This window comes from Monodon monoceros, unplaced genomic scaffold (genome assembly GCF_005190385.1).
Source record: "Monodon monoceros isolate NGI ecotype Baffin Bay Population unplaced genomic scaffold, NGI_Narwhal_1 Super_Scaffold_12, whole genome shotgun sequence".
Classification (NCBI taxonomy): Eukaryota; Metazoa; Chordata; class Mammalia; order Artiodactyla; family Monodontidae; genus Monodon; species Monodon monoceros.
In genome coordinates this window covers 5,123,275-5,150,106 of record NW_021703768.1, presented here as the reverse complement: position 1 = coordinate 5,150,106, position 26,832 = coordinate 5,123,275, and the positions used below count along the sequence as shown (strand labels likewise).

Below are 26,832 nucleotides of genomic sequence, written 5' to 3'. Positions count from 1 at the left end.
GAATTACATATTAAAACACAGCTTTCTTTATATTTGGCCTGTAATTTCAGTCTCTTGCTATAATACTGTCTTGCAAAGGATTTTGCAAAACTTTGCCCAGTGAGGCCCTTTATCTTTCATCTTCCTCCAGCACAGAGCTGAGGGCAGATGGGGCAGCTTCATTCTGCAGCTACCTCTTGTCATTCTTTTTTCCCTACATTAGTGTCTGGAGGGCAGCCTGCCCTTCTGGTCTATCACTGCCCTCCCAGTGGGAGCGAATCTCCCCCTCCTCTGCGCCTCCCTATTCTTGTAATACAGCCCTTTGGGGCCCGATGTTACTTTCCTGATGAAACAAGTCCTTGAAGACGGGACCATGTGAGGGGCCACTTTGCAATCCTTCACAGAGCCAGGCCAGTGAAACGGGATTCGGACCATCTCCCGCACTTTGGGCCCAGGGGCTCACTGAGGTGGTGCAGGTGCTATTGCAAGCCAGGGAGGTGCACAGGGTGAGTGGGGCTGGCCACACCAGGAGCTGCACTTGGGGCAGCTGGTGTTTGGGAGGGCAGGTGTCCATTGTAATCCCAGGCGCTGCTGCAGGTCTTCTGGGTCCCCAGTTAGGGCTGGCATAATCCAGTCCGAGGGGGATTGGTGTGATGGTTAATTGTACATATCAACTAGGCTGGGCTCTGAGGTCCACTTGCTTGGTCAAACACCAGACTAGCATTGCTGTGAAGGTGTATTTCAGATGTGATTAACATTTTAAAAATTTTTTTAAAAATTATTGAAGTTTAGTTGATTTACGATGTTATGTTAGTTTCTGGTGTACAGCAAAGTGATTCCATATATATATGTGTGTGTGTATATATATAAATATATATATACATATATACACACACACATACACATATACATATATACATATTCTTTTGCAAATTCTTTTCCACTATATTGATAGTTTATTACGTGATATTCAATACCGTTCCCTGTGCTACACAGTAGGACCTTGTCGTTTACCTATTTTATATATGGTAGTGTGCATCTGCTAATCCCACACTCATAATTTATCTCACCCACTCCACTATCCCTTTTGGTAACCATAAGTTTGCTTTCTATGTCTGTGAATTTGTTTCTGTTTTGTAAATAAGTTCATTTGTATATTTTTTTAGGTTCCACATGTAAGTGATGTCATATGATGTTTGTCTTTCTCTGTCTGGCTCACTTCACCTAGTTTGATAATCTCTAGGTCCATCCATGTTGCTGCAAATGGCAATATTTCATTCTGTTTTATGGCTAATATTCCATTGTATATATGTGCCACATCTTCTTTATCCATTCATGTATTTTTTTAAGTATTTAAAAAATTTAATTAATTTATTTTTGGCTGCATTGGGTCTTCGTTGCTGCACACGGGCTCTCTCTAGTTGCAGTGAGCGGGGGCTGCTCTTATTTGCGGCATGGGGGCTTCTCACTGCGGTGGCTTCTCTTGTGGCGGAGCACGTGCTCTAGGCACATGGGCTTCAGTAGTTGTGGCTCGCGGGCTCTAGAGCGCAGGCTCAGTAGCTGTGGTGCGTGGGCTTAGTTGCTCTGAGGCATGTGGGATCTTCCCGGACCAGGGCTTGAACTTGTGTCCCCTGCATTGGTAGGCCGATTCTTAACCACTGCGCCACCAGGGAAGTCCCTATCCATTTGCCTATTGATGGACATTTAGGTTGCTTCCATGTCTTGGCTATTGTGAATAGTGCTGCTATGAACACTGGGGTGCATGCATAGACCTGATTAACATTTAACATTTAAATCAGTGGACTTTGAGTAAAGCCAATCACCCATCACAGTGGGGTGGGCCTCGTCCAATCAGTTGAAGGTCCCAAGAGCAAAGACTGATGTTTCCCTGAGAAGAAGGAATTCGGCCTCAAGACTGTAACATAGAAACCCTGCCTGAGGGATCTGTTCGCTGATGGGGAGCTTTGGTACCTTGGGCCGGCCCGAGGTAAAGAGAGCCAGGAGGGTGCTGTGCCTGCTGTTCTGAGAAGGGTCTGCGGCTTGGTGTGGGCACCATCTGGCCTGACTCTGTCTCGGGGCCGGGAGGGGCCTCTGTGCCCCAGTCCCATATTCACCCACAGACTCTGCTGGGACGGCCACGGCGATGAGTATGATCCAGGCAGTGGGATCTTAGTTCCCAGACCAGGGATCGAAATCAAACCCATGGTAGTGAAAGCACCAAGTTTTAACCAGTGGGCAACCAGGAATTCTGAGATTCATGTTCAATGTGAAGTCAGTAAATGGTGGTTCCGTTCTCTACTACAGGAGAAAAAAGTAGGGTATCACGGTGATGGTGGCTTCATGGAGTGAGTTTGGGAGTATTCCTTCCTCTGCAATATTTTGGAAGAGTTTGAGAAGGATGGATGTTGGCTCTTCTCTGAATGTTGATGGAATTGACCTGTGAAGCCATCTAGTCCTGGGCTTTTGTTTGTTGGAGGTTTTTTTTTTTAATTTAAATTTTCAAAAAAAAAAAAAAAAAAAAAACCCTGCCTGAGTTTCCAGCCTGCTGCTCTGCAGAACCTCTGCAGGCTCAAGGCTGCAGCATCGACTCTAACCCGAACTTCTGGACTGCTGCCTGGCGTACAGGTTTTGGACTTGCCAGCTCCCACGATCGTGTGAGTCAATCCCTTAAAACACCCACCCCCTCTATAAATATACTGTTCCTGTGTCTCTAGAGAATGCTGACTAATACAGCAGGGATAACAGGGTCAGGGGTCACCTTTCAATTAATTGTGTCATCTCTAGAGAGGCTGCACCTGTCCTGTGCAGGTGCAGCCTGCCGTAGCAAACCTGGTCCCTGGGCGGGATGACCCTGCAGAAGTGCCCCCCTGCACAGGCTGCCACCATCACCAACCGTCTTCCCTGAAGCCTCCTCATTCGGGGGCATTTTCTCCTCAGACTGATTCCAGCACTTTCTACCAGGTTCTGGAGCCCCATTTCTCTTTGAGGCCAATTTCCCGGTCTCTGTGCCAGCCCTCGCATCTAAGAGCAGATGTCATGAAGACTCACGAGCAGTTCAGAAGCACGCCGAACAATATAAAATTTATTATAAAACTTCAGTAAATATAAATATCCAGGTGCCATTTGGAATGAAGATCGCACCACAGGAAAGGATTAAAAGCCGCACGGATACCGACGGGAGGATGTCAGAGGCCAGCCGCGCAGCTTTTCACCAGGAAATAGGCCTTCCTTCTGAATGGGTGTTACAAAAACAACCAAAATTTACGGAAACATTTTTTTTGAAAACCCCGCAAAATACAAAAATGAAACACAGGGCTCCAAGGTCATCACTTGACATCTGCCCAAGTGGACCCACCACTAGTCCTCAGTAGGACGGTGGGGATTCGGTGTAACCGGTAAGTCTCTAATTCAGATACAACCTGTAATTCTGTCACTTGAAATAGAAAAGCAGTAAGAAATGGGTTTAAATAGGAACACTCACTTGTAAATAACTGAGAAAGATAAAACATAAAATAAGAAAATTCTCTCCTCCAGCACACGAGTCTGAAAGGGACAGGAGCACCCTAGCAGGGATTTCATTTTCCCGTTTCCAGAGGCGAGGTCCCCAGTCAGGATGGAGACCAGCTCTCCTGTCCGGGCCCCAGGTCCCTGTGCAGAGAAACTGCTCTTGGGGCAGGATGGGCCTGGGGACTCAGCCCAAAGCTGATCCCGCCGTCGGAAGGGACCTCCAGGTGGGAGCTGGGCCGGCAGCCTTAGAGGCAGATGCTCTGTATTTCTCCCTCATTTCCTGGCCTGCCCTCCTTGACAAAGCTCTGCACTTCTAGGTGAGCACGTGCCCTGCTGCACAGTGCACCCTGTGGCCTGACTCGACATCCCCACCTCCCCGAGAGCATGTCCATGTGCCTGGGGATGCGCTCACACACACGAGTCACACACACGCTCACGTGCTCACACACACACACACACACAGGCATGCACAGAATCATATATAAGAGCCCCAGATGTTTTTTCTTCTCCCAGCTTCCATCTTCCTCGGAAGCACCCCGGTGTAGACCACACAGCTCGCTGGTGCTGGAAACAGGTACCTCCTGTGCCCTGTCAGCTCACAGGTTGGATGTGGAGCACATCTTGCAGCACTGCTGGCCATAGAAGTGGTGGCTGCACATCCCGTGCTGGGGCACCAGGGTGCACCAGTGGAAGCGGTCCTCGCAGAAGGCGTCTGAAAGTGAACAGTCCAGAGTTAGTCACCGTTCCAGCACCCCGTGTCTGCTGCCACTGCCAATAACTCCAGAAGATCAAGGTAAATCTGTCATTGCCCTGAAGCTGCTGAAGGAGGGCAGCTCCTCAGGTCAAATGGGCCATGTGGGTTGTACTGTTTTCACAAGACCTTTCTTGGAAGCTTCCTGCAAAGTTGAAATTTTCTGCTTTTTGTGATAAACCCATCCACATAACCACTCATCCACCCAAGGCGATGGGGCTTCTGTGGACTGGACTCCAATTGCTGAGTCCCTGATTGAGCCAAACCACTCATTCTCCTCCAGCCCCATTTTCTCTTCCAGAAACCTCAACAGATACACAGGGCATGGTCCCCGCAAATACCTGAGGCACCGAGGGCGTGTGCACAGGGATGGCGTTTAGAGCACATCCAAGGAATAATCTGGGTTCTCCTTTACCTCGGGCGGAAAAGGCTGCTCTACTTAAAATCGGCTTCTCTGAATATAAAGAGCAGCAGTGAAACAGGAGCAATCTGATTTCCCAGCCGTCTGTGTCATTTCTGGGGAGGCGTGAGAAGCAAGGGGTCTGCTTTGTGGGCTATGTCATGGGAAAGCTGGGGGAGGAGATGGAGAGAGAACCGGGGAGCCGACACCAACCCCTCGACCTAGCAGGCACCCAGCACCTCCTCAACCCTCTTAGGAGACACTCCGGAAACGGGACAGCCCCCCCGAAACGCCAAGGTCAAGCTGAGGGGCTCCGACAACTCACCTTTCTTCTGTGCGATGGGGCAGAAGCGGGTGTTGCAGGCCTGGGAGGCCGCGGGCTTCTGGTGCGCGGAGCAGCCCACGGCTGGCCGGCGCCCCGCCAGGCACTGCACGGACCTCGTCTGCATGCCGCCTCCACAGCTGGCCGTGCACTGCGGGAAGCACAAGCAAGAGTCACAGGGGCCACCAGGTCCTTGGGTCAGCTGCTCTCGCAAGCTTCCCCCCCGCCCCCCAACAGGCTCCTCACGGTGGTCTGCCTCAACCAACCACTGTGGGTGGCTGAGCAGATTCTGGATTTTTCCCAGGTATGGACACTGGGGAGAAGTGCCCAGAAGCCTGAATGTCCTTGAGTCATCAAGGGTCTGATGGACACCAAAAAGTGGCATGCATCTGGGGATGCAGGCTATGGGTCTCTCATGAAACGCCATCACCAAGCCAGCCCTTCTGGTGCCCCTGACCTGGAAAACCTTGACAGGCCAACTCCCCAGGAGTTGACACTCAGCCCCTTCCAGACCCCAAGCGCAGGGACTCTGCATGTCTGGAGGTTCCCCGGGCTCGTTTGCGTGCTTCCGGGAACTTTGTTTCCCGACGCCGAGGCCCCCGCGCTCTAAGGCACAGAGCACAGAGGGGCCAGAATAGGAAGGAGAGGCTGGATCAGACCATCTCTCACCAGCTGGCCGGGCGCACACCCCACAGACCACAGCAGCGGGTCCATCTGAGATCAACTGCCGGCAATAAACCAGGAGGGACGTGGGTGATCAGAGAGACGGAGGGGCCTAAACGTGTAGCAGTGAATATGCCCCAAAAGAAGGCGACTCAAGGTCTAGACGGAAGCATGTGAATTGTGCTCAGACAAGGCTGTGACTTCAAGACAGTTAAGAATGTAAGCAATTAAAGGAGCACCTGCAAAAAGTCGGGGTCAGAGAACGTTTTGGATATCCTGTGGATAAGCTAAATGGTTGCTTTAAAACACGAGGCTAAAGCCGTGCAGATTTAGGGATACACATAACTCAGGCTGCTGCCAGAATGTACAGGTCCGTGTGCCAGGACCCCATTGGAGCAGCCCTGGGGCTGGTCTTCCACAGCAGAAACAGCCCGCAGCCAGACGCTTGCCTGCAGCCGGATGTTCAGGACCCGCTGCAAACAGAGCCTGGAGAAGTGGCTTTAGCATCCCCTGGGATAGGGACTCCGCGATGGAGTAAGTAAAACATCTCTATCTGCCCCTCGGGGGGAGAAAAGTTGGAAACAGAGAGTCCTGAAAACTCATAAGCCGAAGGAATTGTTCCTGCTTCTTTTTTTTTCTCTTTAGGGAAAGGATGGCTGGGCCCCTGGAGAGAAAATCCAGGGCTTTAGCTGATAAGCATGTGGGTTTGGAACATTCTGTGAGGCTTACCCCTTCTCTTCAAAACCAATTTCAGCGAAAGTCATCAATAGTTCAGTTTCAGTATATGACTATGGCAGCCAGGAAAACAACAGTGTTGTGGGCAGACTCATGTCTGATTCCTGAACCATGAGGCTCATCCGCGATAGAGCTAGGTGTTTCCCACTGCCTATAACATCTTTCTGAACATTCCGGCAGAGCCGCAATTCTGGCCTTGGTGCTTTGCACTCTGGTTCCAGGCCCTCCCTCAGCTACCATCGTGGACAGAGAACTTACAGGGCTGCACTGCCACAGGGTTCCTAGGGTCTCTTCAGTCACATCTTCCTCTGTAGGTGCTGAATGTCTCTGCCTTGTGAGTTGAGTTTCTTTCATCAACAGCAGCAGAGGCAGAATTCCACTCTTGCTAAAGTTGTTATGCCTCAATTAGAAATCAAGAGATCTGGCCAGCATTTTGCATCACTTAAACAGCACCAAGTGGTTTGATTCTTTTTTCGTCATTGGTTAATTTATTCACAAAGAGACCTCATCCTCCTCCTCTTACCAGGCACTGTTCTAGGCTCCAGACACTAGTGCTGAGCACAAGCAGCTTGCCCTTCCTCGGGGCACTTTCTAAAGCCGCTACTCAAAGCTCGGTTTCTGGACAAGCAGCCCTGGCAACAGCTGGGAGTCTGTCAACATCCCTGCCTCCCACCTCCGGACGCTGCCTCAGAATCTGCGCAACCCCCCGATGATCCATAAGAACACCCAGTGTGAGAAGAAGTGGTCTAGAGAGATTTTAAACTCCCCGTGAGAGACATATTTTTAGGAAAAAAGCCTCCAAATTGCTCAACTTTTGTGTTTCTTCATGTAAACAGAAAGGACTAAGATGTTTGGCTGCAGATTTTGAAAATACTTCACATTGATAGAACCTGAGATAGAGCAGGAGAGGGAAGAAAAAGAAGGAATCTGAAAAAGTTTATTCACTTTTTTGTGTTTGTTTTCCCCAGGAAGGAAAAGCTATGCAAGTCGTTCAGCTATATCATAAACATAACGGCCTCAAACTCAGCATGGGGTTTAGAAATCACATTCCAGATTTTCCACTGGATTTGCAGATGGGTTGATCCTAAGAATCTCTGTGCAGACTCCCAGGGTGGAGAGCGAGCGGCTGGGGCTGCAGGAGCAACAGGTGTGGAGGACAAGTCACAGGACACAACACTGCTGGGAAAGGAATACTCGGTGGAAAGAGAGACCGGAGCTCAGATCTGAAGTCAAAGGCTAAGTCTTCTTCCTCAGCTTCATGGGGTTTAGCCTGAGCGTCTCAGGCCATTCCTCGTACTGATGGCAGGAGAGGCGGCCGCCGTGCCGGGCGCTGACGGTGTCCTGCACCTGCTCTCTGACCTGCAGAGTGACAGCTGCGTCGCCCTCTGTCCAGACCCCCTGCTGCAGGAGACACCCTCCACACCAGTGGCTCTCAAGCTCGAATGCATGTCCGAATGAACCACAGGTCTCAGCAAAGCAGAATGCTGGGGCCCAGGCCCAAAGCTTGAGCGCCAGCAGGTCTGGGCTGGGCCCGAGAACCTGCATGTGTAGCCACGCTGCTACGGGTCGGGACACACCCGGAGAACTGCTCTCCATTGAGTGACCGGAACCACACCGGCAAGAGCACCGTCCTCTTCTATTTTCAGAACTGACTTCAGTCACATTCAATCTAACAAAACCAGCACGTGAAGCTGACCTGCTGCTTGACTGCAAACAGTTAAATGAGCACCTGAGACTTTCCCCCACGTGGCCCTGGTGGTCACGATCTTCAGTCCATGGACTCTCCCCACTGCACCCTGCTCACTTCTGCTCACCTTCCAGGGCCTCGGTCTGAATGTCCCTGAGCCAGAAAATGTGGATGACTCCCACTCTGTGGGTGGGAGGCATGGGCTGCTCACCCCACTGCTGGGGCCCCGGGGCCTTAAGCCACCTCCCGTAGCCTCTGGCCCTTCACCCCCACATGCTGCTGCTGGTGACAGGGCCTGAGACCAGGGCTCCGTCCAAGAACCAAGGAACCAGATGGAGAAAAACGTCGAGGCAGGGTTCCGTGGGACGGCCCCCTGAGGTCTAGCAATGACGGTCTTCTTGTCATTCTAGAATTAAATGGCCTTCTGGAGGGTGACGCATGCCCGTCCTCCCCTGGACCCCATGCAGACCAGCACACTCTGCTCTGAAAGGGCCCCTGTAGGTTGACCAGTCCTGCCCCCTTCCAGGGAGTCTCAGGGCAGACATCCCCTCAGACAGACTCCACGGACATTGAAATGCTGAAAGACCTCTCCCTTCGGATGTCCTCTGTGTGCCCTGTCCCCTCGGCGATCCCCGTGTTCCTAGGAGGCTTGGCCACCCCTGTATAAGAGGCACTGCTATCCTCTGACTGGAGGAATGGGGGAATTGATGATTACTCTTAGTCATTATCAAAAAAAACAACAAAGATACATTTTTAAACAATAACATTTGCCTCCGGGTTTGTTTTAAATTAGAGTGACTACTCTTGTTTATGTTATTGGTCTTCATGGATAAATGCTAGTGGAAGGCGATGTCTGAGAGCTCTAAGTCCTGATTGATGTTCTACGTGGTCTTAGTCTAAGGTAACTGTCCACCTGTCACATTCACAGGAACCTGTAAAACCACGGGGCTTCTTCCAGGGCAAAGTTCATCTCTCAAATGCATGGACACGTAGTCAACAAAGGCATGTTAACTGCAGACAGCCAGAGGCCTCACACCTTCATCTTCCTTCTGTGAAGCCTCTACAGAGGCTGGAGGGGGGCGGTTTCTTCCCTTGTTTATCACCTTCGTGGACCTCTCCAAGTCTGGAGCTTCAGCCACCATAACTCCTCCCAGAGACCAAATATCTACTCAGTCAGGATGGGACAACACACAACATTTCTGCTCTAAACATAGACGGGGCTGTGTATTTTTGTACGGATTCAATTGGTTACTGGCAGACTCCCTCCAGCTCAGGCGACCTTATCCATCAACGTCAACAAAACGGTTCCTGTTTTCCTGTGCACCCTCATAATTAGAAGAGGATGAGAGCAAATTATTAGAGGTGGGCGAATGGGTCCAGGGTGCAGGGCAGCCCTCTGTGATGGACTGACCACACTCATCCAGACCAAGCCTGCCGAAGTCTCCACATGTTCTGTGTGGGCCCGTGTGTGAGTGTTCACGTGTATGCCCATATGTGTGAGTCTGTGTATGTGTGTGTGTGTTTGATACATTGTTGCAGTCATAGTTGCCAAGATGGAAAACCCTGTGGATGACGTATGGGACATGGCTCTTTGTCCCTGAAAGCCCAAGGGTCTCCACATCAACTTGTGCACAGTCCTGGTGAGGAACCCCGGAACAAGACAGGGCCCCGGCACTCCAGCACTGAGAACACACCCAGTCTCTGTCATGTAGAGGCAGACACAGTCCAGCAGGTGTTTGTACTTAAGTCTTTCCAAGACCAGGTTAGCGTGTGATCCACTGGATGCTAAGCCCAAACGACCCAAATGAATGAAGTCAGTCCTGCCAGACGATGCACTACTAACCAAAATGATAAGCCGGGCCATTGAGACCAACAGAAACTCTCCTGATCAAATAACAGAACCTGCCATCTTCCTGCTGTTACAGGAATAACCTGTCTGGGGGCAAAGCTGAGCCAGGCACTGGCCACGCATTTCCGTCCCACAATTTCCCACGATTGCAGGGCGCAGAGCTTTGGGTACAAGAGCTCATGGCAAACATCGCCTTTGAGTTATTACTCCCAAAAGTTATGGACTCGGAATGTAATAGATGAGTCACACTGGATAAGATCTTCAAGTAGCTTATGAAAAAAATGACTTATTAGACAGACAGATTGAATACTTCAGGCTGGTGAAAACTATGCAAGATGTATTTTTAGGTTTTAGGTTTTGGTTTAAAGTAAATAAGGATAAACTTTGTTTTTCTTTTTCTAAATTTGCCTGAAGTCTCTGAAATGAGCAGAGTGAATACTGGCCTGATTCAGTCTCAGGAGCCTCAGTCTCCCCACGGACAGACGGACCATGGTCTTGGGAACCACCTGTACTTGTCTCTGACTCACGTTCTCAAAAAGACAGAGAAAGCGAAGCATCTGCGTCAGAAACAACTCGACTCAGCTTCTTAGCTCATCCATCCCTTCACCTTGCTGGAAAGCCTGCGCACTCAGAGGAAAACAGAAGGGGAACGTGTGTAGCAAGTGATACTTTTGACCTACTTAAAAAATAGCAAATGCTTGAGAAGGATGTGGTTCAAAGGTCCCCTGGTCCGATATTCTAAATTAAACAAATTCTAATTTAAATACCATTTGGGGAGGAGTTCATATATTTGTAAATGAAAAAGCAGCATCAAGTTTGAAGATAAGAGGAACCAAGCAAAGCAAGAACAGAGCTAGAGGGCAGTGCATACAGTGGGTGGAAGGTCTTTCTGCCTCTTCCTCTCCAAGGACTGAGGGATGGTTTCCTTCTTCAGAGCTCAGAGTTTGGGACCAGGGATATGGCAGAGGCACCAGAGGGACGGCAATGGCCGGGCTGGGATGTTGCGATTTCTAGAGAAGATTATTGATTACCAGCCAATCCTGGGCTCACATACACAGCAGAGCTCCAACAGAATGAATTGGGGCTTCATTTGGGGGGATTTTGAACTGGTTTTATTCTAGTAAAATTTTAGCTAATACTGAAAAAAATTCCGTGGTGGCTTAATTTGGTTCCAATATATATTTCCGTTTGTTTCCTTTGGACTTAGATAAAAATAATAATTCTGTGTGATTTTTGCTCTGTCAAGCTTGTTCATTTCAGGTTTGCATTCAGGGTTGAGTTTACGTCAGAAGGTTGTTCAATAGAATTGGTGGTGGTGGGCACACATGAGGGAGGGTGGGTGCCATGCTTGGGGACCCCGGTCTGTGGGGAATCAGGAGAGCTGAGAGTGAAAGAGCCCACCGCCTGTCACCTCTTGGCCATTCCTGGATCAGGGGACTGTGGGTCACAGAGCCTTGAGGTCTCCCCTCTGAGATTCATGTTCCTCCTTCTGGAGAAACCCCTGTGCTGGCGGACACCATGGTATTGTCGGATTCAGCTGCTGTAGCTCACATGCCCACTGTCCTCAGACTCCAAGCTGGGCTAAGAGGAATGTGAAGGAACTTAAGGCACAGCCCTTGCTGCTGGGAGTCACCCTTGGGGGGTCAGGAGGAAACATGATGGGACAAGGACACAACTGAAAATGAGCAGCACCCTGCGGGGCCTTCCTGGGGACAGACACCCCCAGTGTCCCCCGCCTCTTGTTTGTAGAAAAGCTTTAACCTCCTAGGCCTTCCCCAAGTTCCAAAAATTAAAATTTAATCAGAGAAGTTAAAAAATGCAGAAACAAAGGAAAAGTCCAGTAATACAAAATAATAATAGTTTAGCCATAAAACAAAGTCAAGGACCTTTGATTCCTCCTCAAGGGCTACAGATAACATCCTGAGCCATGTCCTTGTGTTGTTTTGCAGACAATGAAACCCCACCAGAGAAAGTCAACTGCATGCTGACCACCAACCAGCACATAGAGCCCATACCGGTTGGGGCCAGAAAATCGGCAACTGAGATTCCTGAAATACCACCCTGTTACCTCACCATCAACCAATCAGAGAACTGTGAACAAGCTGATCATGTACCCCGTAACCCTCTCCCTCAGTCTTTAAAAACCCTTTCCTGAAAGCTGTCAGGGAGTTTAGGTCTTTTTGAGGCTGTTCTCCTTGCTTGGTGCCTGCAGTAAACACTGTACCTTCCTTCACCACAAAATGGTGTCAGTAGATTGGCTTTGCTGTGCATTGGGCAAGCAGACCCAGGTTAGATTCGGTAACGCCAATAACCACCATGTTAGATGCTCAGGGCTGCTGGAACAAATGACCAGAAGCTGGGGGGCTTGAAACAGCAGAAACAACTCTCTCAGTTCAGGAGGCCAGAAGTATAAAATCAAGACATTGGCAGAAGGAGCAAGTTCCATCTCTTCTGGAGGTCCTAAGGGGGAATCTGCTCATCCTTTTCCAGAGTCCGGAGGCTGCCGGCAATCCTGGGTGTTCTTGGGTCCATAGCTGCATCAATGTGACCTCTGCCTCTATTATCACATGACCTTTCCCCTGTGTGTCCTATAAGGACATTGGTCATTGGGTTAGGGTTCGCCCAAATCCAGAATGACCTCATCTTAGCTAATTAAACCTGCAAACTTCCTATTTCTGAATAAGATCACATTTTGAGGTCCTGGGTGGACATGAGTTTTGGGGACACTGTTCACGGCAAGACACAGGACATGCCCAGGAGGCAGGGTGTGGTGTCCCTTCTGAGAGGAGCCACGCACAGCGGCTGTCATGGTGCAGGGGCCTCAGGAAAGGGATTTTTGCATCAGGAGGGATTGAAGACGGGTCCCGGAGGCCAGGATATACGTGAGGAGACTCAGATGGAGGGAGAGCTGGTCAAAGTCTGGCACCACTGGTCCCGTCTGGCTAAGCACTGTGGTTGCACCAGTCACTCCTCCTGCCCGGCCCCTGGCTGGCACTGATTTCCACACAGAACACTGATGTCCCTTCCAGGACAGGTGGTGTAGACGAGCGTGTCTTGCCTGGGATGTGGCCTGCCCCACTGGCAGATCAATAACAGTAATTGTTCAGTTCTTAGTAAAGCTTACCCAGATCAACACTGGTTACACATTTCTGTGGAGCTGGGGACCCAGCAGCCTGCTTCTTTAGGAGCTGGTCTGGCCACGTTCCCGATGCTTCCTCTGGGAGCTTTCCTCCCTCATCCCATCAGGTACACAGACTTGGGGAGATCCTCAGTGACTAGAAACACATGTGCACGGGCTTCTCCTTGCGGTGGCTTCTCTTGCTGCAGAGCATGGGCTCTAGGCGTGCGGGCTTCAGTAGTTGCGGCTCGTGGGCTCAGTAGTTGTGACTCGCGGGCTCTAGAGTGCAGGCTTAGTAGTTGTGGCACACGGGCTTATTTGCTCTGCGGCATGTGGGATCTTCCCAGGCCAGGGCTCGAACCCGTGTCCCCTGAATTTGCAGGTGGATTCTTAACCACTGCACCACCAGCGAAGCCCCCCTGAGTCACTCATTGAATTTGTTTTTCATTTAGAATTCCATATTTAGCAAATATTCTGTGAATACTCTGTATGGGCTCGGTGCCCTGGTAGGCACTGGGGACTGTATATATAAAATGTACATGTATGTATGTATGTATGTATGTATGTATGTATGTATGTATGTATCTACCCACCTGTCAGTGTGTAGGATACACAGTAAAACACTTAGCAGGACACTTGCCACAAAGTGATCTCTGGGTAAATACCAGTCGGGATGGTTGTTTTGTGACTCTCTGCTTTCGAGCAGCTCACATCTAGCCGGAACCTCTCCACCGAGGCCAGCCGCGAACACTGAGCAGGGGCTCTGCTCGCCCTCCCTTCACCCCTACCTGAGACCAGGGCGAGGCAAACCAGTCGGCCTGTGGGGAGCCTGCAGCCGCGAACAGGGGGTGCTTAGGGCAGGGAAATGGGGCGCAGATGCGTTCCAGCTCCAGGCGGGGCTGCGGTAGGTGCAAGCACTTCTTCGGGGCCAGATCGCGGTACTTCCCAGAACTATACTTCTCAGCACATTTGAAGGATCTTTTCTGTGTTCCTCTTTCACACGTAACAGAGCACTGGAAAGAAAAGACAACAAAGGATGCGAGTGAAAGGTATTTCTCCTGTGGTGGCTGTCTCTTCTACAAAATCATTGAGTCGAGAAGCCTCCTGATTATATCAGCTTGACCGTTTTCCTAAGTATAAATGGTCAGTGGAATATATGGGACCTTGGCATGTTAAAAAGGTGTTACAGTATCTGCCATAAAAAGGAAGACCTTGTGGTCGCAGTGGTCTAGCACTGGGGGCATGAGTTGGGGCAGGGCAATCAGAAACCATGAAGAGATTAATTCTGGAGCTACTGCTTCACTGGGAAATTAAAATGTTGGGCTGTAACTGACACCAGAATGCACTGAAATTTAATAGCTCCATGTGTAGCTCCATGGATTCACACCACCCAACTGCAGCGTGATGCTGGCCCCTAAAGCAGGGGCAGGCAGGGGAAACCCAGGGTTCATAATCCTCCTCAGAAAGCCGAGTGCTGCCCTGAAGACAGCGAGCACAGACAGCAAACCTATTCGGTCCCACGGTGATGTGCTCTGAGCCTGAGCTGTCACTGCAGCCAGACCTTCTGGCATGGGCGGTGGGACTCTGGGCAAATCTGTGGCCAGGCAGAGGCTGCAGACACCTGTCACAGAGGGATGACAGAGAAGACCAAAAGGTCAGCTCGGAGGTCACGGGGAAGGTCCCAGTGGCTGGCATTGCTGCCTTGGGCTGACATTTCCGCAGATCACATGAGTGGAGGAGCCCAGATGCCTGGGTTCTGGCCTCACACTCATGTTCAGACCTGGCTTACAGGTGTGCTCAGTGTGTCCTGATGCCAGGAATGAGCTGGAGGACTCTTCCCAGGGCCTTGCTGGGGCCATGCCTAAGAGAGAAGTTCTGGGGTGTGTGTGTGCGTGTGTGTGTGTGTGTATGCACCCGTATGTGTTATACATTCAGTGCAAGGGCTTCCCAGGGGGACACCTCCCAGACACTATGCAGCCCAAGTTGCTTCCTTCCTAAGGACTTAGCCTCTGGGGATATGCACAGAAACAAAAGTCTTCTAACAACAACGCGATTCAGTCCTAGAGACTCTGATGTTCCCAGGTCCCAGGCGACAGAGGACCAGGAATTCTACCTTAGCAGAAACAGGTTTTATCCAAGGGTGATGATGTTTTTAGTTTTCAGTGGCAAACGGACGTGTTGTCTCACCCGGGTTAAATGCCCTGCTCGGCACACCATCCCTTTATTGATGCATTCCTCCCTCCTGAGCAGGTTGCCATTGGAGGTGTGGGTACGGGGGCTGCGGCCCTGAGTCTGCCCCTGAGGGCGCGGGATCCGGGAGCTGGGGCCTTTCTCTTCCTGTCTGCTATGGAAAGGCAGCCCCGCAGCTGGGATCACAGGCGAGCTCCCGAGGGTGGCGGTGGCGGCTGCTCTCTGGGTTGCTGGCTTTCTGATGTCCGCTGTGCTTTACTGACTCCCGTGCCTCTGAGTGATGCACACCTCTCTGAAGGAGCCTCTCACAGGCCGCTCAGGCAGCACCTGGGCTCACTGCACCCGGGCAGGGGGCTGGCATGGCCTCCCAACGTCCCCTCCCGGGCACGGGGGTGGGCAGCTCTGTCTGCTTCCCAGCAGGGTGTCCGGCCCCCACTTGGGCCAAAGCGAGTCACAAAACCTTTAACACTCCAAACTCGTGTTTCCAAATGTTGGTCTCAGAGAAGCAGGGCTGGGACAGCCCCCCGACAGTGCAGATGAGGGGCTTCCCAGCCTTCAGCAGCACAAGGCATTGAGCAAACCCAGCACAAGCAGTCTCTTCCCCAAATGAGAAGCCTGCCTATGCACGTTCCTCTCAGGGAACGGGTCCTCTGTCTCCTGAGGTCATCCACCTGCTCTACTACCTAAGCATGGCCAAGGAAGTGGCTGCAGGTGTTCTGGGGTGCAGTGGGTGCCCCCGCCCCATGGTCAGCGCAATGAACACCCCTCCCCTCACGCCTGCACCTGTTCACCCACTTAATCGCTGCTCAACATGAGGGAGTGATGAGCGCGTGGATGACCTGGGTGAGGTACGCCAGGGATGTGATGAGAAAGCCGAAGGACACTCCAACGAGTGCGTGTCAGGAGGGAGGACTGAATACTGGGGTATGGGCAGGGATCAGAGACTCTGGGGAAGAAGAAGCAGAGGAGAAGTGGAAGCAGAAGGACCAGATGAGAGGCAGCCCCAAGGCAGGAGCTGGTCAACCCAGTTTCACCTGGACCTGGTGCACCCACCTGGGACCTGGAGCACCTACCTGGACCAGTGCACCCACCTGGGACCCGGCACACCTACCTGGGATCAGTGTACCCAACTGGGATCAGTGAACCCAACTGGGGCCAGTGCACCCACCTGGGACCAAATGCACCTACCTGGGGCCAGTGCACCTACCTGGGACCAGTGTACGTACCTGGAACTAATGCACCTGCCTGGAACTAGTGCACCTGCCTGGGACCAGGTACACCCACCTGGGATCAGTGCAGCTACCTGGGACCAGTGCACCTACCTGGGGCCAGTGCACTTACCTGGGACTAGTGCAACCCCTTGCGATCAGTGCACATACCTGGGACCAGGTACACTCACCTGGGACCAGTGCACCTACCTGGGGCCAGTGCACCCACCTGGGATCAGTGCAGCAACCTGGGACCAGTGCACCTACCTCAAACTAGTGCACCTGCCTGGGACTAATGCACCTGCCTTGGACCAGGTACACCCACCTGGGACCCGGCACACCTACCTGGAATTGGGTGCACCTATCTGGGGCTAGTACACCTACCTGGAATCAGTGCACCCACCTGGGATCAGTGTACCTACCTGGAATCAGGTGCACCTACCTGGAATCAGGTGCACTTATCTGGGGCTAGGGCACCTACTTGGAATCAGTGCACCCACCTGGGATCAGTGCACCCAAGTGGGACCAGTGCACCCACCTGGGACCAGTGCACCCACCTGGGACCAGTGCACCTACCTGGGACCAGGCGGACACAAGCCACTGCAGCTTCTTGTGCTTGTGGCAGCGCCTGAGCAGACAGGCCTCGTGAGTCCTGGGCTTGGGCTCTGAGGTGCAGACAGCGTCAGGCAGCAGCTGCGCCCTGGACGAGGGGTTGGTGCTCTTACAGGCCACGGACCTCTTCCTCCACCCCTTCCCGCAGGTTCGAGAGCACTGCACGGGAAGAGCGCGTCAGCTCCTGCAAGGCCCGGTAAGACTCCAGCCCCACGTTGCCTAGGAGGGGCCCCGCCGCCCCCGTACGCTGGCCCTGCCCCATTACCTCCGCCCAGGGCCCGGTGCTCCACGCGGGTGGGCAGCTCTGAGGCTGGCAGGCCTGCCGGCTGGAGGGCACGGGCTGCGGACACAGGCTGGCGGAGACCCGCTCCGATTTGTAGTGTGCCCGCCGCGTGCACTGTACGGGCCGGCTCTGGGTGCCTCCACTGCACGTCCGGCTGCAGGCGCTCCAGTTCCCCACGGACCACCTGGGGGACAGAGAGACCCACAGTGAGGGACAGTGCCAGCTCTCCAGAGCGGAGGGCCGCGTCTGTGCGGGCATCGACCTGCATCATTTCCCACCTACTGTCTATAGGTGCACAGTTATTTTCAGTCGCCGGGCAGTCTCCCTGGGCCCCTACCCCTTCTAACTTCCACGATTAGCATTCCTGGTGGTCATGCTTCCCCTCCCTTGGCTTTCAGGTTCACTTGTACTTGGAAATAACTCCCCTCAACAGTGTGTCTGTTCCCCTTTTTCTAAAGAAAGTTTTTTCTTTAGAAAACTTTTTTCTAAAGAAAATTTCATACTTGTACAAAAATAAAGGCCCTCCGTGTCCACTCAGCTCCAAAGATGATCAGTTTATGCCCCCATCCCTATAGCATTTTGAAGCAAATTCTAGACATATTAATATTTCAATTCACATCTCTAAAAGATAAGGAGTCTTAGATTTTTCAACATAACCACAATACCATTGTGACATCTAAAATTTTTAACGATAATCCCTTAATGTCATTAAATACTCAGCGTTCCATTCCCAAGTATGTCGTCAATGTCAAAATTTCATTGCTCATCAGAGTCAGAATCTAAATAAAGCTCATAGTTTGCAATTGGCTGATGTGTCTTTCTTCTCTTTTAGTCTGTAGGTTCTTCTGTAATCTCATTTACTTTTCTATTCCATTTATCTGTTACAGAAAGATCGCATACCTTACTGCGTCTCCATTTTTTTTTTTTTTTTTTTTGCTGATTTCAGGACTTTGCAAGTTACATCTCTGTGGTATCCCTTAGTAGCTCCTCTGCACTTCCTGTAATTTAGGTGGATCTAGTGCCTTTGTCAGAAGCGGGTTGTTTGTTTTGTGTGATTACTTTAAAAGTGATGGCTTCCAGCAGGGGGCCTGTAATGTCTGCTCGTCTTCCTTTCAATTTGTTAGCAGCTGCTGGTGCTCCGGGATGTTTCTCGAAGCAGCCCTGTCCCTCTCTCTCCTGACTGTAAAAGCGCTCTTTGTCGAGAGGCGTGTCGGCAGATGATGGAGATGGGGAGTTTGGGTCCAGCTCAGCCCCGTGGCATCACCGTTTGCTCTCAGGTAAGCCTGCATGTGTCCCCAGAGCTTTGCACAAGTCCACCCGCAGGAGGGCTGAGGGCACAGCCAGGGTGGGGCCCCTCTGGGGCGGGAGAGCCGGGAGGTGAGATGTGGTCCAGTAAGGAGTACCCGTTTGGATGGAGGTCCTTGGGTCCCGGGGAGACGGCCATTTGCCATTTGGGCTCTAAGAGGACTTGATTTCCACTCATATTTATCTCCCTGTTCAGGGCGTGTAAGCAAAATTTGAAAATTCTACAGAAAACTCGGGGCCCATGGGGCTCCGCGTCGGTGGTGGTTGAAAATCATCCCCAAGGGGAAAGGAGAAGCCGTGATCTCCTTCCCTCAGACAGAGCAGCGTGACCCCTGCAGGTGGAGCAGGGTCCGGCGATGTGTCCAGCTGTCAGCGTGATGGGGCATCGAGGGACAGCAGGGCCCAGGAAGCTGTCATGAGGCTCTGCCTCGGCCGAGTCTATGAGGAGGGCTCAAGGGTCCCGAGCAGAAAACTTGTGTCCTGTTCCACGGCATTTCTGAGTGTGGACTGATAGAACAAGATTTCCTCTTGAATCTGGGGGGAAGACAGGATTTGTAAAGATGCCCGGTTCTCCTTTGTCTTGGTGGCCTCCATCCTCTCCCCACACAGGGTGCCTGGACAGTCACACTTGGGTTGAGGACGCAAAGCAGTGTCCAGAAAGCCTGGCTGAGAGCTCACTAGGGGCCTCTCAGAGATGCTGCACCAACAGAAGAGATTCTGTGAGGACAGAGTGTGTGCACTGGCTTACGTGGGGAGAAACACAAGAGAGGAGGAAAGTACTCACCATCCCTCCTCCCGGGGACATAATAATTCCTCATTAGCTCCTCACCTTTGATTCTGGTGCTTTCTCTCTCTCTCTCATGTGTGTGTGTGTAAATATATGTTATTTTTTTTAACATGATTGAGGGAAGTATGAGCAACTTTTAAATTCAGCATTTTTATAACTCAGTGTCTAAAACAAACATTTTTCTTACCCTGAAAAGCCTCCATGAACATATTTTCAGAGTCTGTAATATTTTGCAGTACCAGACTGAGTATATGAATATCTAAATAAGGGAATAAAGGCATAAAGGACCAGGGGATCCACAGACACCTGAAATCCTACAAGTTCTAGGCGGGCCACGCCTCCAAGATTGCCGAGCAAACCGCCAGCAGGTTTCCTCAAGTTCTCAAAGGGGTCTGTGACCCAAATCACTTTAGAGCCAGTTTTTGGACTCCTGTGAAAGTTCCCCTGGATGGGAAGTGGAAATGATCCCCCCCCGCCATGCCTGGGCTCTCAGCAGCCCTGCAGTATCACCTGGTGCCTTTAGCCTGAGGTGTACCATGATATTTTTACTTATTTTTGTTTGTAGAAGCCTTGAACTATTTTATACCAAGTGTTTCTCATGAACAGACTCTATTATATTTCTAAGAAAATTATTAAAAAAAGAATGCAAAGTTTTACTCATATAATAATAAACTATGTCAGGTTTGTAGGAACTGTTCTCTATCAACCGTGGAAATGCTTCCATTTTTCAATGTCAACAAGATTAGCGTTCTTTAATATCATGTTAAACCACGGAAATTATGCCTAACCCTTATGAAACATGGGCTTTGGCCTCCTGGCTGTGATGAGTCTGCATTTGGAGCTTCTCCATTGCTTTTCTGTTGTTTTTATGTTTCCTCCCACTTCTTAAGTTTGCTCTCTCAACCCCGCAGTCTCATAAACTGTAATTGGTGTGCAAAGGCGTCTTGGCTCCTCCAAGGCTTTTCACACCCCTGAGTTAAGTCCTCTATCTCCACCAACTTAAGCTGTTCCAACTGGGTTGGTCCACCCTCTGCCCTTCTCTTCTGCACATCATTAAGAAGTGGTCCTGAACAAAGATCGTTCACACAGCATCTGGAAATGCCAAGCGTCTGCTTTGTTTCACAGGCAGAGCTCTGGGGAAATGTCTTGATTTCAGCTTATGAAAGAGTCGAAATCCATGCAAGCTTCTGTGCTGACGTCTGAGGGTTCCATGAGCAGAACAAGGTGTGTTGGGTAGCTACCAGTGGCCATACCTGTCCTGCTTTGTTCTGGTTTTTCAAGTTTGCCATCTGGAACAAAGCAGGTGGATGGTATAACCCAAATCAGTCAGGTTTCCCCGGCAGGATCTGGAGGACTCAGCTACCCGGCCACCACAGTGCTTGCCCTGGCTGAGGGCTCCCCTGGGGCTCACCTTTACAGCTCTCAGCGTTGCCAGGAGAGGTGGTGGAATTTATGGTTGTAACTCAACAGTTTGGGCAGAATTTCCTGGCACCAGCTGTTCCATATTCAACATCCCTAATTGTCAACAGTAATTATTTGTTTCTCAGAAAATGACTTTCACCTCCTCATAAAAAAAAAAAATAACGTTTTGGTTTTGGTTATTTAATGTTTCCTTTGAAAATGCAAATTCCCAACAAGGGTATTTGGTTTAGTGAAATACGTTGTCATGAAGCACCCCCCCCCCTCCAGGCAGGCACGGTGCTGTAACTGCCACTCAGGCTCAGAGGCCACCCTCGGTGGGGACCAGAGTCTGATGCTCACGGCCAGCCCAGGGCTGTCACGGATTCAGCATTAGGAACTGTTCCCTTCATTTTGGAATTCGGTTTCAGTTTCTTTTTCTGTTCTCTTCAAAGTTTCAAGATGAAGCACTAAGCCAATTCCATTTTCAGGAATAACTTCTGATCTTCTGCAGAGTGGTCTTTCATTAACTCAATAAACACAAGGAGTCATGACGGGGCAGAAGCCGGGTCACAGCCTGAACCTAGAGAAGGCCACGTTCACAGCTGGATTTAGTTCCAGGGAGGTGCGAGCTGGACAGGGTGAAGGACAACATTCAAACACAGCTCCGATTACAAGGTGTCTCCCACATCGGTCAGTCACGACCTTCACGTGCTACTGTATCCAGCACAACCTTCAAGTAGGCTGTACTTAATCAAATCGCCCACTTTTACTTTCCGACATCATCTTTAAAATCCTCTGTGACTATAAACACAGACATTCACAGGCTCCACACTCAGTGGCCCAGGGCCTGTGACAGACGCCACTGCGGCCCTACGGGCAGGGCAGCGTGTAGGATTTGAAGACAGAAGGACCTTGTCTTTGTATGAAACTACAGCCCCGTCACATGTATAGGTGATTTGAGATTTACCACGCTTTTCATCTAAATGAACTGTTTCCAAGGTAACAGTGCACATCCAACAATAAACAGATACCAGTTTGAAAAATCTGCCTTAGCCACAGGGGAGAAAAAAAAAAAAAAAAGCCAGCTAAGAAGTTAACTTAAAGAGGACAGGCAGGCTGTGAGCGGAAAGCGCAGCAGCCGGGATCAGAGGTCTTGGGAGGACGAGGAGGGAGAGAAGCTGATTCCTGAGCCCATCTGGCAGCGGGCCACGCACAGGCCATTAGCTGGCCTGGTCCGTCTGCTGACTGGGGAATTATTGGTCTATGTCTAAGGATGTTTCATCAGTATCGTAGGGTGCCAGCTGCACTCCAGGCAAGTTCCAGGGCAGAAATCCAGCTCTGAGAGGGCCAACGATCTTGGTAACCAAATGTGTAAGTGAACGGTGTCGGTGGGGCAGAGTTCCTGGACAAACAGCTTGCGCTCTGTGCTTACACTCTAACGTCTGGAGCAAATCCTCCCGGGGTCCAGTAGTAAGTGCATTAGAAGTGACAGCAACACGCCGGACACACATGCATCCCCCTCCACCACAGCCTGTTCGCAGGGATGTTCTGAACCCTCCTACTGTCTGCTGGACGCATTCTTCTAGAAGCAATGCTGGGGACTGGCCTCCACCATCACCTCAGAAGGGAAAGTCCATGGCTGACCACTGGTTGGCAAGGATGGGGCCAGACTTCAGGAAACAGGGGACCTGGATCGGGAAGCCAAGCTCTTGCCATCAGCACTTGGAAGCCTGCAGCTTGACAGTGACTTCATTTTGTTCAGCCTCAACAGTTAAACTACTTTGTTTGATGTGAAACTGAAGGAGAGATTTATAACGAGCCAGACACAGGACTGTATTTTTTCGGCTTTAAATGCGGCATTTCTTTGCTGACTCACATTGAGCCAAACTTCAGGACATCAAAAGCTCCCCATAAAGGAGGTGTGGTGGGTGTTAACTTTATGGACTGTGAGAAGCCAAAGACATGGAGGTTTTTATTATTTTTTTTACCAGATTGTCCTGTCTCATCGTCCTGTCATCAGATGTTATCTTAAGAAGAATCAGTAGGATTCATTTACACATGGGAGGCAGGGAAATGGAATTATGAGGGACACACAGGTGAAAGAAACCTACCTCGCTGTTCCAGACAGCCCTAATAATTCCCTGTTTCAGCAAAAATCCTGCATCTGAAGGTTCTTCTCTGCAGACCACGGAGGGTGTGTGCATCCCATTAGCTCAAATGAAAACCCTCAGCTCATAGAAGATGAAAGGGAAGTCCTTAGATTCTGAGTGACAATGAAGGGCTGTCATTGTGGGGCTGATCCTCCATCTGGTTTCCATGGAAAACTGGAAAAAAAGAGGCTGACCAGTAGAGCTGGGAAGGACTTCAGAAATGGTCTGCTTTTCTGGTTGTGTCTTACGGATGGGGAAATGGCAGCCCAAGAAGCAAAGACAGTCACAGAGGGAGTGGAAGATTAGTGGAAGATGCAAAGAGGATGCAGGGAACCCCCATAGCACTGTCCTCAGGACTCATCCCCGCTCTGGAAAGAATAAACATCTTTCCCATCATCAGAGTTCAACATGGGGAAGGCAACCCCCTCTCACTCCTCTTTTACATCCACTCAGTACCCAACTCTTTGTATCACAAACCCCTCTGCTATGGGATAAAAAAAAACCTCAGGTGGTAACTACATACAGGTAGGCGAGTTAGCAATCTACGCCAAGTTGCAACTGAAATTGAGTAACGACTGGGTAGGCGGTACCTCCCTCCACTTTAACAAGTTTAACATCTCCAATTCTCATGCCCAAGGATGGCACCAAGGGGCTGAGAGGACCCCGTGACCTAGCCTGGGGCTGAGACCATGTTTGCCAAACCACAGCTGCATGGCGGGCCTCTCAAGCATCTGTACATCCCTGGCCTCTCCTCCATTCTGCAGGAATCACAAATCTGGGGTTGAGCGTCAAAAATCTGAATTTTTACAAAGCCCTCTTTCCCCAGCCTGGTGGCCGAGATGACCATCAGGGTTGGGAACACACTCTGAGAAATGGGACACCTGTTCTTCAGGAGAGTCCAGGGCTCTGGCTCTCGAAGGTGGTAAGTGCCTTTGCTCCCTCCTTTGTATTAAAGTTGTACTGATGTTATTTTTAACGATTATAAGAACTGAGATGTGCCATTAAAACATCAGAGGAAAAGCCTGGTGAGTGGGTTCTTCTGCAGGAGGCATCATCCTTCACTCCCTGTCATGGGCAAATGTGAAAAGCCCACCCAGGCAACCCCATCACCCAGCAGCCCCCTGGTCCAGCCGCCCCTGCTCTGCGCAGCCCTCCTGGCTTTAAAGACTGATCTGGAGCAGGTGCCTGGCCCCAGACCCAGCGCCCGAGCTTCCAGGAGTGCAAGTCATGCAGGCTTAGGCTCCTTCAGGAAGAAAGACCCCACCAGCACCAAAGTGGCTGAGGAGGTGGGATGGACCAGAGCTGCTTCCTCCTGTGCTGGCCGTTCCAACCTCAAAATGATGAGCTCTGAGAAGTAAAGGTAAACATGTCCGGTGCTGACACTCTTCCAATCCTCCCAAACAACACAGCTTGACAGCTGGGAAGATGTAGTTCCTATCCAAGGATGGCTCCATGGGGTGCAAGGTCTTTGGAAATGTACATTTCACTTGGGCATGGCAGGTTGTGACAATGATTGCATTCATAGCTGGGGACACCATTTAGTTTATAAAGACCCCTCTTCTACCACCCTGCCCTCCAGGGAGTCAACTGGTTTTCCACTGGGAAGAACCAATATAACTTCCTATGTGAGACTCCTCCAATGTCTGCCCCCAGGAGAACAGAGAAGGGGGATCCTCCCCCATTAGTGCCTGTCCTAGGGATTCTCTACATCTGTTCTTCTCTGAACCATCACCTGGATGAATGCCTACCTGCCATGGGTTCATTTCCAGCCTCAGGAGCAGCTCTCTACTCTGAACTGACCTGTCAGACTCTTGGGCCTCTCCATTGGCAAAACCCCCAGGCCACTGCCCACACCATGCTGAGTGCCAGGTGGGGTGAAGAGCCAGCCTTGCCCACATTGTCAACATCCTTCTGCTACCACCTGGTGACAGTGGGCACACGGGGAAGCAGCTGAGCCTGCCCTCAAATCTGCCTCTGCCAGCTGAACTTGTTATAGGAATTGTGTAATATAATTAGTTTGGTGTAGCTCGATGGAACATGAGCATGGAAAACGAGACACTTGCTTCTATGAAAACTAAGTTGAATCTTTGGAATGACTCAGTAGAGATCAGTCATTAAATGGAATTGCTCTCAGCTTAGGTGCGGCTGAGAGAAAAGTAAACTATGAAGAAAAAATGAAAGATTTAAGATGATTTTGCACCTGGATGAATAGGACGAGTTTCAGCCTTCTGTCAAGAAACTCAAACTGAATATCATGGGTATTGGGCATATTTTATGCAGGTAATCAACTTAGATCTGTAATAGGCATCTTCCTACTCAAAATAAGCTTTGGCTATAACTAAAAGAATTAGCAGGGGACTTCCCTGGTGGTACAGTGGTTAAGAAATCCGCCTGCCAATGCAGGGGACATGGGTTTGAGCCCTGGTCCAGGAAGATCCCACATGCTGCAGAGCAACTAAGCCCATGCACCACAACTACTGAGCCTGTGCTCTAGAGCCCATGAGCCACAGCTATTGAGCCGGTGAGCCTAGAGCCCGTGCTCCACAACAAGAGAAGCCACTGCAATGAGAAGCCTGCGCACTGCAACGAAAAGTAACCCCTGATCACCGCAACTAGAGAAAGCCCACACGCAGCAACGAAGACCCAAGGCAGCCAAAAAAAAAAAAAAAAAAAAATTAGCAAATGGGCGCATGTATGTATTTTAAGTGAAAATAAAGGTTCAAGGTGTATGTGTATGTATGTTATTTTTAAATAAGTTTCCTTTAATTTACTGTTTTTTTCAGAGGTCTGAAGGAGAGCATCTCTTCCTTCTGGTGAGAGCCCCCAAATCCCCCATAAGCACCTCACCTATATAAAGCCCTGCATCTCCACCACAGAGCATCTCCACCTGATGTGCAATGGCCACCCGGAGACGACAGTCCCCACCTCCACTCCTCTGCCCTGCATGCCCTTTCAGGGGGTGGAACCCCTCCTGGCTTCCATCCTCCACCCTTCCTGCGTCTCCCCTAATCACAGATTCTACTTCCCTCTTCTCCAGCAAAACTGCTCCCGACTGCACATCTGACAAAATCCAGGTCTACGATGGCTCATTTTATGTGTCAACTTGACCGGGTAATGGAACACAGATATCTGCTCAAACGTTATTCTAGATGTTTCTGGGGAGGTGTTTTTTAGACGAAGTAAGCATTTAACTCTGTAGGCTTTGAGTGAAGCAGATCGCTCTCCATAATGTGGGTGGGTCTCACGCAATTAGTTGAAGTCCTTAATAGCAAAAGACTGAGGTTCCCCAGAAGAAGAGAACATTCTGCCAGCAGACGACCTTTGGACTTGAACCATGGCACTGACCCTTTGCTGGGTCTCCAGATTTGGGACATGCCAGCCTCCACAACTACATCGGCTGATTTCTTAAAATTTCTCTCTCCACACACATACACACACACACACACACACACACACACACAGGCACACACCCCCTACTGGTTCTGTTTTTCTGAGGACCCAGACTAGTACAAGATTTTTGTCATTTCTCATCTGAATGGGCTCTACATTGGCCCCTTGCTCCTGGGTTTGGTCTGATAAAAGCCAATCTCCATTCTGAGACTAGGAAAAATTAGTTTCATTGCTCACATGAATGTGCTTCCTTCACTATCTGAAGTCCTTGTCAGCTCCATTTCCTAGAATACACAGTTCACCACCCAGGTGAACCTGCTGCATTGCTGTGCTCCTTCTCTTCCTCCCCAGATACTGATTGTTCAGAATACTAGGTGCAGAGTACCAGGTATAGAGTTCTAGGTGCAGAGTACTAGGTATAGAGTACCAGGTGCAGAGTACTAAGTATGAGTACTAGGTGCAGGGTACTAGGTATAGAGTACTAGGCACAGAGTA

General features: G+C 50.5%; 1 protein-coding gene across 1 annotated transcript in view; it reads right to left on the bottom strand.

Moving 5' to 3' along the window:
- Positions 1–3,362: 3,362 nt before the first annotated feature.
- Positions 3,363–26,832, bottom strand: part of ADAMTS16 (ADAM metallopeptidase with thrombospondin type 1 motif 16) — a 154,427-nt gene continuing 130,957 nt past the window's right edge. The window contains exons 19-23 of the mRNA XM_029219208.1: positions 17,287–17,488; positions 16,986–17,180; positions 13,800–14,024; positions 4,963–5,110; positions 3,363–4,198 (exon numbers count right to left, since the gene is read on the bottom strand). Coding sequence (XP_029075041.1) covers positions 4,083–4,198; positions 4,963–5,110; positions 13,800–14,024; positions 16,986–17,180; positions 17,287–17,488 — 886 coding nt within the window. The 3' untranslated portion in view covers positions 3,363–4,082. The remainder of the gene's footprint in view (positions 4,199–4,962; positions 5,111–13,799; positions 14,025–16,985; positions 17,181–17,286; positions 17,489–26,832) is intronic.